The 10,904-nt window shown below is 58.1% G+C and overlaps 1 protein-coding gene across 1 annotated transcript in view; it reads right to left on the minus strand.

Annotated features, from left to right (window-relative positions):
- Window positions 1–1,378: 1,378 nt before the first annotated feature.
- PAOX (polyamine oxidase) overlaps window positions 1,379–10,904 on the minus strand; it is a 10,704-nt gene continuing 1,178 nt past the window's right edge. The window contains exons 2-7 of the mRNA XM_006912849.2: window positions 10,021–10,540; window positions 9,120–9,319; window positions 7,350–7,602; window positions 5,013–5,125; window positions 4,335–4,492; window positions 1,379–1,766 (exon numbers count right to left, since the gene is read on the minus strand). Of these exons, the coding sequence (XP_006912911.1) occupies window positions 1,623–1,766; window positions 4,335–4,492; window positions 5,013–5,125; window positions 7,350–7,602; window positions 9,120–9,319; window positions 10,021–10,540 (1,388 nt within the window). The 3' untranslated portion in view covers window positions 1,379–1,622. The remainder of the gene's footprint in view (window positions 1,767–4,334; window positions 4,493–5,012; window positions 5,126–7,349; window positions 7,603–9,119; window positions 9,320–10,020; window positions 10,541–10,904) is intronic.

Raw genomic sequence — 10,904 nt, forward strand, 5'->3', positions numbered from 1 at the left:
AGCCCGGTGCCGGGCCCGGGGCAGGGAGTAGGGCGGGGCCACAAGCCGGGGGCGGGGCTACGAGCCGACCCCAGACCCTCCCAGGCCCTCCCGGACCTTCGCAGCCCAGGGAGTTCTCAAGGGTCCTGAGTTTTGGGGGTTTTGAAAGAAATTCGTAGACATGGTAACATTAATTAAATTTAAAAATCCAAGTTCTTCCTTAAGCATGTCCTGAGTATAAGTGTAACAAAGTCGAGCAGTCCCCTTTGGTCCCTTTTTACAAACTTTCAAATACTTTATCTTATAAACGTAATATCCTTTCTTTTTCATTTGCTCCAGGTTTTAGTGTAACAAACAAACCCTTTGCAAATACTGACTGCAATTCTGCTCAAAACTGTTAACACAGTAAGCCTGAGCCTCGCGGTCCCAACACTGCGTCTCCGCGATCACTCCGCCGCACACTGGGTCACAAGAACATGACGCTGGTGGAAGTTCTGAAACAAGCTCCTAAAATTCCAAACACGCTGATTCTCGGCCCAAAAATATCATTACTGTGGTCTCAATGGTTTTACACCTCTATACACAGCGCTAAATGTCCCTGGGGTTGAGCGCCCACCACGGAGACAAGTCCTGCCAGGTGGCTTCCCCCGCAAGCGGTCTCAGCCTTCTGATGAGTCAGACGCCAGGTGGGGACCCAGCCCCCTGCCCCTCCTCACTGGGCCACCCTCCCACCCAGAGGCAGCTAAGTGCTGCCTTGGTCTCTTTGAATGTGGAAATGTCTGCCAAAGGCTTGATGAAACCTTGGGTGCTGACAACACAGACCTCTGCATGTGGTGGAAGGTGCGTTCCTTCTTAGCCCAAGGACCTTAAAACCAAAGTAAAAACCCTAGTGAATTCTGAATTTTTCTCACAGCCAACTGACTGGCAGGTGTCCAAGCAAAACCATTCCAGTCACACAAAACAGTGGACACATACAGAACTCTGGGGCAAGACACCGGGCCAACACACTCACCTAGCACTGCCCAGCAGCACACCAGACACGTTCCCCACATTCACCCTGACACACTCTTCACGCTCACCGTGACACACCTGTCTCCTCTGCCCCCCTGTGCACTAAGTCTCCCGGCCCACCACACAGAGGGGGCCTGATGAAGCAGCTGTCAGTGAACAACGGCAGGTCCGTCAGCTACGCTGTGGCCCCGGCCACCAGCAATGAGAACTCAGGAACACCTGAAGATGTCCGAATAAGGGACAACCACAGCTCCCAGAGTCCAAGGAACCCAGGGGAAGACGGGCCACGTGCCAGGGGCACAGGGCCCTGCAATGACCTGGGCCTGGGACAAGTCGAGACAGAACCCACTGACACTGCAGCCCGGAGACAAAAGGACAACTCTGGACATAGGAGACTTGGACACACTTTATGTATGAGCCACCAGCGCCAGCGGTGGCACCTGTGTCACTTCTCTAGGAAGACTTCACGCTCAGCTCCAAATCGGCCCTGGCCAGACTCAGCAACAGATGTGACAAATGGGAGAGCTGATCCCGGTGACGACACACTCCAAGTCTCAAGCCACGATGCACATCCTCCTGTCAGAGGGAAGGGTGCTGCCACCGTCACTGGCACAGGAGGAGCGGGGCCAGGCTCAGAGCCTGGGCTCAGGCGGCCGTGCCTGGGGGTCCCTCAGAGCGATGAGCCGGTCAGCCTCCCTCCAGCCGGACAGCAGAGCTCCGTGCGTGGTGGAGTAAAACATCCGATGTGTGGCTTCCCCAGCAAACAGTATCTGGAGCTGCAAAGAAGGGCCAGCGTTAGAGCAGGTTGCCAGGGTCGAGCTGCAAGCCACAGGCCCTTCGCTGGTGGCCGCAGAGCTGATGGTGAATGTGTGGCTTGCTCTTCACCTAATCTCACAGCCGGAGGTGGCCACAGAGCAAGAGCAGGTGCTGCAGTCACGGAAACCAGCAATGGTGGTGAAGGCCGCCTCAGAGAGCAAGCATTCGGGAGCTAAGCATGACCACGAAGCGGAAAACTCACGAGGTTCGGCAGACGACGTTAAGGGTATGACCCCAGAACCAGAGAGACGGCAACTAGAGGGAAAGACAAGGACATCTGCGGATCAGTCCAGAACCCACTATCCAAACAGCAGAAATACCGGAAAAGCAGAGCTGCAGAGAGACAATGAGGCCATTCAAAGGCGCCCGCTCGGATGGGAGCGGCGGGGGCCAGGCGGGGGTGTGACACGGCACCACCGCCAATAGGCACAGTGCCACCCCATGAGTGCAGGAGCCAAGAGCTCGCTAAGCTTCCTAAGAGATTTGAAAGTCGGACACAAAGCTTCCAATGGCTGTGGACATCCCAACAGCTACACTGAGGATGCATTACACCCCGAGGGTGCAGCTCTCACCAGGATTCTGTGCCCAACCCGGGGCGTTGATTGGACGGAGGAAGGTGGGCCCGCATCCTGGCCTAGAATCTGGGCCAGCCTGTGGATGCCCCTGACTTTCGAGCTTGGTTGCAGGGGTCCATGCGGCCGGGATGCCCGTGCTGGGCAAGCGGCTCTGAGGCTGCCATGCTGAAGGAAGCGAAGCCACACAGAGCAGCCACAGCCAGGCGCACCAGCCAACGTCCCAGACGAGCTCAGCCTTCACGTCGTCCCAACCCAGGGCCAGCTATGTAAGAGAGACAGCCTCAGACGACCCCAGCCCTGGCTCCGAGTCACCCCCAGTGGCTCAAGTCTTCCCGGCTGAGACGCCAGACACCGTGGGGCAGAAACAAGCCACCCGCAGTGCCCCTACAGAACTGGCGGCATGATCACGGGGTTGTTCCTCGGGGTGGTTTGTTGCACAGAGATCAGGACAGGCACAGCGAAGCATAAGAGTAGAGAAAAAGACATCTTCACATACGCAGCTGTCTCTCAAATTCTCCTCCCATGCACGCCTTAGTCAGGAAGCTACCAGAATAAGTGCTCCTACAAAGCCAGAGAGCAAACCAAGAGATGACGCAGACCCCAGAGTGGGAACGAGGCACAGGGAGCGCCAGGGCAGTGGTGGTGCAGGCCCAGGTGGGCGGGCACAGGTTCCAGCTGTGCCTCCAAGAGCTGAGGCTGGCAGACACCTGTGCCCGGAAGGGAGCGAGGACAGAGACCAGCGGTCCCCAACCTTAGTGGCACCAGGGCCCGGGGCTCCTGCGAGAATCTAGTGCCCAATGACCTGGGGTGGAGCGGAGGCTGCGATGCTGCGAACGCAAACCCGCCCGCCGCTCGCCTCCCGCAGTGCAGCCCGGTTCCCGACAGGCCACAGACCGGTCCCGGTCCACGGCCCAGGGCCTGGGGACCCCTGATATAGGCAGCTGGCAGAACTCAGGCCGACAAGTGCACAGAAAACTAAGTCCCGCACACTTGCTCACACACTGACACGCACACCCTCACTCACAACATACACACTTGTACTCACATGTACACACTTGCTCCGACGCATGCATATCACACACTCGTTTCCCTTGTATATCCACAAACTCGCTCACACGCACACACTTGCATGCACTCACACACAGATTCTCATACTCACAGACACGCGCACAAGTGCTTACACGCTGACCTCTCCACACAGGCAGGAAGAGCAGCTCACCACCGCGGCTCACGTGTAGATCGCGCTCGGAGCAAACGAGAGTGTGCACACCAAGGAGCGCTGGTACCAGCCGGTACCACGAGGACCCATCGGCGTGCCGGGCGGCGGAGGGCCGGAGGGAGCAGGAGCCAGCCCGCGCGGTAAGTGGTCAGCGACAGGAGGGAGACACCACCAACACAAAAGCCCAACGCCGAGTCAACTACTGAATTGTTAATGTTTAAGTGTGATAGCGTCTTTTAGTTACGTATTTTAGGAGAGCACCCTTCATCTTTCAGAGATGCTCACTGAAATATCTGCAAGTCAAATGATGTCACCTGTGGAGCATGCTGGCCAACAGCAGGGCGAGGGCGAGGACAGGGACAGGCGGCTGGGGATGGGGACCCAAAGGTTCTGCCTACTCTCGTATCTGTGACGTTTTCCACAACTAAAGATTTAATAAAGGTGGTGGCAGAACCACGTTGCTGAGAGAGGACAGTCAGCTAGGACAGTCTGGGAGGGGGCGATCGGGTGCCCCCGCCAGCCTCCTGTAGCCTGTCATTTTATGTCACTGCCTGGCACCGTGGGATTCATTAATGCCTGAAGCTAGGTGTATGTATAACTCTGATAAGAATAATACATTTAAAAATTATTTTTAATCTCAAAAGGAAAATAGATTCTGAGGGGCCCAGCTACCTCCACCACCCCCCATGTCCCAGCAGCTCCAGGCCTGTCCAGGGACACAGGTGACACCCTACCTGGGGCTTCTCTCCGCCCACGGGGAGGGGCTGAGCCAGCAGGTCGATGTCGTCGCCAGTGCTGCCCACGGCCACGTAGCTGTAGGAGCCCCTGGTGTAGGGGGCACTGTGCCAACACGACCGCAGCACGGCCCTGGGCGCCGGGAGCTGGGGGTTTCCTGAGCACAGAGATGCCACCGTTAGCTGGCACTCCCGCCACACGTCTGCAGCTAGTCCGCTCTGAAGACTGAGCTGTTTAAAATGAAAGCAACTGTCCGGGGAGAATCAAGCCACGGAGTGTGTGAGAACCTCTCCCTGTCGCGTCCACCTTGCTCACCTCAGGACACTCACAAAGCAGCGCCCGCCACCCCACAACACGGCCACCCACAAGGGCTGCGTCCCGATTCACCACGTGTGCCTCTGATGGCGTGCCCAAGCCATCGGAGCCTCAGCGTCCGCATCCGTGAAGCTCGGGCTGAGGACCGCTGCGTTTGCTTTGGTGGCAGCGTCGGAGAGAGGCAGTGCGGGGTGTTTGCAAAGCCATTTCAGCTCCGCAGAAAGAAGCACACGGACAGGTGGCCCTGCCAGAAGAAGGCGGGGCCACCCCTGGAGGTTCGCAGGGGCCAGCTCAGCGTCTCCTATGTAGATCTCAGCCAGCGGGAGACACAAGGTAGTGAGGTGGCAGCAAGCGGTCAGTACCTGTCGCCCTGCGAAGCACGTGGGTCAGAGCCTGGAGCACCTCAGCGTCCGACAGCGTCTCCATGAACTCGGACTCGAGCCCGGCGATGAACCCGCAGAGGACATGGGCGGACCTGTGTGGGGACACACGAGACTGTCGAGGTCGGGCCCGGCCCCCCGCCCGTCACCTGGGTGTCTCAGCAGGGACCCGACAACCCACACAGTGTCCCCCGTGAGCATTCCTCGGGTCAGCGGCCCTGTGAGTGTGGGCCACAGAGTCCGGGGGGCCCGCCAGGTCAGAACTCTGCATGACACTGGACGGCGCTTCCTGCACCCCATCCGCCCACACTCGTCCCACCGTGTGGGAACAGCCCAGCCTCACTGCTGGCCTGTAGCAGGCGAGGCCATGACACACACGGGACTAGTAGTGCCCCCCCTAACACGCAGGAAAGAAGGCCAAGGTGACCTGAGAGAGCTCGGGGAAGCAGGGAGGCAGCTGGCAGCGTTAAACCCCACCTCTGGGGGCTCACCTCTCTCATGCCCGTGTGAGCCCAGCAGGGCGGCAGGAACAGGAGGGCGCACCCTCTGCGCGGGACAGCGAGCCGCCCTGCTGACCGCCCGCCCTGTGGATCCGGTCGCAGCTGACCGGTCTCTTCTGGGAACCCTTACAAGCGACTGACAGGCCTGGAGTTCAGGCTTAGGGACATGGAGGCGTTCTCGAAAATGAGCAAGTGTGTCTGTCACCAGGAAAGCAACTGCAAGTATTTACTGTGGGTGATAAAATTTAAGCTTTCAAGCAAAAATTAGAATTTTAGAAACTTTTTATCTGCCACCAACAGCTTGCTAGGCTCCCAGTACTGGGAGATTTTTCTGAGATCGGTGGTGATGTTAACAAATTTCGGTTTTGGCCATCGTGCATGAGATGTGTCAACACTTGGAATACGGCATCAACGCCGCTTTCGGGATGACTGAAAACGTGGAGGGAGATCCACTCACAGAGCCGGACACAGGCGGGTCCGCGGGCCATGGCAGCCGAGCCCGCCCTGCGGCTCACCTGTGCGGAACTACCACTTCCTGAGTTCGTGCGGACCCGGGAACGCCTACTACCTGGAGCCGACACGCCTGTGTGAGTCCAGGTGTCACACGCTCCGCCCAGGACGGGCCTGGCGCACAGTGGGCCTGCACTCAGCGCGAGAGACAACTAAGTAGCCCTTCTCGCTAAGTTCCGTTTAGAAACAGTTATTTTTCGTTAAAAATGTTATTTATACTAACATGGAACAGGTCTGGCATCATTTCAAAGAACAAGTATTTTTTAATTTCTCAGATTTAATTTCTAATGCGGTGTATGTATAGACAGAGCCCACACAAACGCAAGCTCTTTGGGATCCATGATGATTTCTGAGAGTATAAAAGGGAGTCCTGAGGCCACAAAGTGTCCCACGAAGACCCCCAGGGCCACCTGGGACAGTCGTCTCCACGGCATCCTGAGTGTGGTGAGCAGGCTGTGCACTGGGCCTGCAGCAGGTGGCTGGGCGCAGCCAGTGACAGGGCCACCACCCGCCTATAGGCCTGGCACGTGTCCAAACCCCTGGATGTCAGCCCTTCCCTCAGTGCAAACAAGACCCACGTGGTCCCCTCACAGGCTGGCGGCGCCCGCATATCCTGCTCTGTGGCTGGTGGGGACGGACTGCGGTGGCAGCTGTGCCTGCCCTTCCTCTCTTCCCCTGGTCCCCAACTCCGCCACACCTCAGCACGGAAGCCCAGACTGTGACTGCCACCTGACACGGCAGGATAACTATGTCTCTTAATCTTGCAGGAGCCACCAGCGCTCCCTCCATAAACTGGGCGGTCTTATTTTCTGAGGTGGCCCAGGTCCACACGGGCAGCTGTACTTATGCTGTGTGTCCGGGCCACACATTCGGCCCTTCAGTTACGTGTCCATGATTCCACGGCTTACAGGGAATGTTTCCTTCAATTACTGTATCGAGTCTAGGTTTTGCCTCCCACCTACAGACATTTCGAGTTTCAAACTTCTTTGTAAGCTGTGAGCACTGGCTTCCCGAGAATTTTGGTAAACATTTGCTCACTGATCGATCATGCCTTCTGGCCACCAGCACGTCCCAGTCTCCGGGAAAGGCTGACAAGCTGCACACAGTGGGCTTCTGGCTGTCCCCACAGGGGTCAGGCCCAGCGCACCTGTCCCTAGGGCTCTAGGGTGCCCTTGGGGCCTCCCCCATTAAACCCTCCAGAAGCACCACATGGCAAATGCACACGTGGCTGGATCCTCAGCCAAGCAGGCCGCCCCGCCACCCAGGTGGAGCTCCGGCCTGAGCCCCCTCAGAGGGGCAGCGTTCTTACGGGAAGGAGGGCAGGACTAGAAAGCCAATCAGCTTCCGGAACCAGGTGTCCCGCATCGCAGGGGCGGCATCCTGCAGGGGTGACGCATCCTCCCACACCACCTGGATGTGCTGGCAGCCCGGCTCCCAGAAGGGCTCCGCGAACTCCAGGAAGATTTTGTTGTTGGTCCCAAAGCCGACCTTCCTGATGGCTTCTGCCTTCTCAGTGGGCAGCGGCGGCTCGAAGAAGGTGTCCAGACGTTCCTTAAGAAAGCCTGGAATTCACCAGTGAACGTGACTTACAGCACATCTCAAAACCAGAACCAACAGCCACAGGGCCCCACGCTGACCCGGGCACAAGAGTCAGGGAAAAAAGACCCCAACACACCTGCCTGCTGGGGACCCCACGGCCTCAGTGGCCAGCACTGCCTGGAGGCCCCAGGGCCACCTGCTCAGGCAGGGACAGTTGACACTCCCTGCCCCGAATGCTCTGTAGGGACAGGGTCACACCTCTGAGCCTCTGCCATTCGGCCCGTGGGGGAGCAGTGAGTGCACAGGCCTCCCCAGAGTTTCCGCAAGAACTCATTTGCTTGGTGGAAAAATCAACTCAGCCCAAAGTCAAACAATAAGAGGGAAATCCAGTCTCTTCAGGATGCAGGTAACTCGCAAGTCAGCACAAAAGACAGACAGCCCACAGGAAGCAAGGCGGAGCGTGCGTCACCGAGGGGTGGCCGTGACCGCACAGCCTTCCTGCGGCCAGTCGTCAGCCCACAGGCGCAATACTGCGCTCAGCTACAGACGTACTCGCACAAGTGATTTTAAATGTGCGTGTAAAACATTGTGTGAGACGGGGAAAGCAGACAATTTAAATGTCCACCAACGCTAAGTGATATTAAGCAATGACGCCTACATACAAGAAAATTCCGCATCTGTAAAGAACAAGTGCGAGGGGCCCTGCTCCCAGGAAGGACAGTCAAGGTCACAATAAGGCAGCAGCTGCTCACAGCAGGCGCTCGGTGAGCAGCAGGAACTGTGAATGAACGAAGCCGCTGGGGTAAAGAAAAAAAGAACACGGTGACGGAGCTGCGTGTGCCGATATGGAAACAAAACCACGAACAGTTTTAACCCCACCCCACCCCCAAAAAAGGAAAGGCAAACAGAGCGTCAGGGCAGAACTTTAATACTCTAGATGGTTCCATTTGCGGGAAACGCGACAAGGCTGAACGAGTCTACCAGACCCAGCCCGTCTGCCAGGACACACCAGCATGGTGACACGGCCACCGTGGGTGGGGCTGGGGAGCACGGGGAGACGCTTCATCTCGCACCTGCTAGCTTTGTGAACTTGGGTGATTAAATGACTTGCCTCTGCTGACATCTGTCAAACAGGGCATGGGGCAGGTAAGTCTCCCGGCTACCTGAGGAGACGAGTACGCTGGCACAGTTTCGCCTTTCAGCAAACTGCCAGCCCCGACTCAAACTTTCCAAAGCATCAGGTCTAGGACTCAACAGACCCGCCTGCTGTCACCGAACCTGGACCCACGACCACACTCTCTCCCGGGGGGCACCTCCCTCCAGAGGCCCCCCAACCTTTCCAAAAACTATGTCCAAAGGAGCAGGACAGCTGACTTGCCTTTGCTCTCTCTCTTGCTAAAACTCCAACTGCGATAAAACACAACACAGCAAGCCTACCCCACGAGGAACGAAACGGAAGTGTGAGCTAGGGCCAGGACAGAACTGGAGGCCGGGGGCGCCTGGCAGGGGCAGGGAGGAAAACCACGGAGAGCGGCTTTACCTAAAGGCACGGTGAGGACCACATGATGTGCTGGGAAGCAAGTCCCGTCTTCACACTCCACCAACACTGGGAACGTCTCCCCAGGAGACACGGCTTCCTGGAACGACCCATTCCAGTGAATGGTCTTCACGGGCTTGTTAAAAGTCATCACGTCCTGGGGCAAGGAGGCCACTATGTGGTCAGGGAGCCCTTGATAGCCCCTAGGAGACAGAGGTGTTGATGCTGTTTAGGGCGCCAGCCTGCAGGCGGGTAAGATGCTGAAACAGCCCACCGGTCCTCCAGCATCAAGGAGCTAAGGTGGGGTGTGGCTCAGCAGGAGGCGGGCACACCTGCCAGGCTGCAGCCTGTGCTTTCTGATCCCCCACAGGAATGTGGACACCCGCCTAATGGGAGGCTTAAGGAGTGAGTGGATTCGAGCTCCCAGGGGATCAAACAAGGCCTCTTCTCTCTGCTCTGCACTCCAGTTCTAAGCACTTAGTAGTCACAGAGCCTCCTCCTCCCAGGAGCCTCGGGCCACATGCCAGGCGTGACACCTGGGAGAGCCTCGCAGACAATCCTGGGAGTCTCTGGCAAGTGCCCATGGAAGGACAGGGCCCCGTCTGCCCCTCACGCAGTGCTTAGCACCTAAGGGGCTTCTCGAACGTGGAGGAAAAACAGAACAAGATGCACCTCCTCCTTTTAATCACTTTTTCTGAAACATATCTCGTTTTTCCTAACTGAGCAAAAGTAGGGCAATAAACGACCGATCTCTCTGAAATACGGATGACAAAAGGTCCCCTTGTCCCTCCCACCCTTCCGCTGCCTCCAGCAGCTTGACCTGAGGTAGACGAAGGGGAACTGGGGTGCACAGAGGGGACGGGCCGTGTGGAGGGCTAACTGGGTGAGTGCAGCATAAGCTTACCCCGGGAATGTACAGTCCAGCCCTGGCAGCACAGTGTACTCGCCAAAAGGCGCGAGGGCCACCAGGTCCATGCTGTGGGTGCCACTCACGCAGCACTCCAGGTTGAAGAAGCTGTTCAGAATGGCCAGCTTGAGCTTTCTGGTGCCCTCATCTTCTGTCCAGCGGGCCGCGTGCTGACTCAGCTCCTTCTTGAGGTACTCCCCAACACTGGGCACTGGCGTCTCGGCCGCGTGCAGGAACTCCCGGGTCTGGTCTATGAGACTATAGAACAGGTTGGCCATCTCCGCCACCAGCTCAAGGCTCACGCTTCCCCCGGAGCTGGCATAGGACACGGAGGGCAGGCCCACATGACCCCCGGTCTCCACCAGCTGGTTCTCCGCTGACAGCTCCTTCTCCCCCAGCAGCCCGTACTTGGCAGCCAGCTGGAAGACCGGGTTGCCCTGGGAGGGTCCGTGGATCCAGTGAGCGCCTACCTCCACCACACCACCTGGGAGGGGACAGGAGATGCCACCTGGAGTTTCTCTCCCCACAGAAGTAACCCCTGAGCCCTCCTCCTGGACCACACATGCCCTTCCCAAATATGCTCTGAAAACCAGCCCCAGGGCCTGGTCAGACCTAGCTTAAGGGAACACGTGACAGCGGGAGTGCTGGCCCGGACACTGAGGGGACACGCTGGGAACAGAAGGGGGCCCTGGGAGCTAGCAGCAGGCTGCAGGGAGACAGCCACAGGTTACCCCCGCGGCAGGGGCCGGCCCTGCTAGCTAAGCGCCACTGAGTTTCAGGAGACCAATGGACTTTGGCCAATTAAGAGGGGCGGGCGGGCATCTGGGCCGGTGAAACCTGCGCGCAGGCCGAGCCCGCAGGCGGCAGAGCTCGTGCAGCAC

Source organism: Pteropus alecto, unplaced genomic scaffold (assembly GCF_000325575.1).
Source record: "Pteropus alecto unplaced genomic scaffold, ASM32557v1 scaffold74, whole genome shotgun sequence".
In the NCBI taxonomy this organism is placed as follows: domain Eukaryota; kingdom Metazoa; phylum Chordata; class Mammalia; order Chiroptera; family Pteropodidae; genus Pteropus; species Pteropus alecto.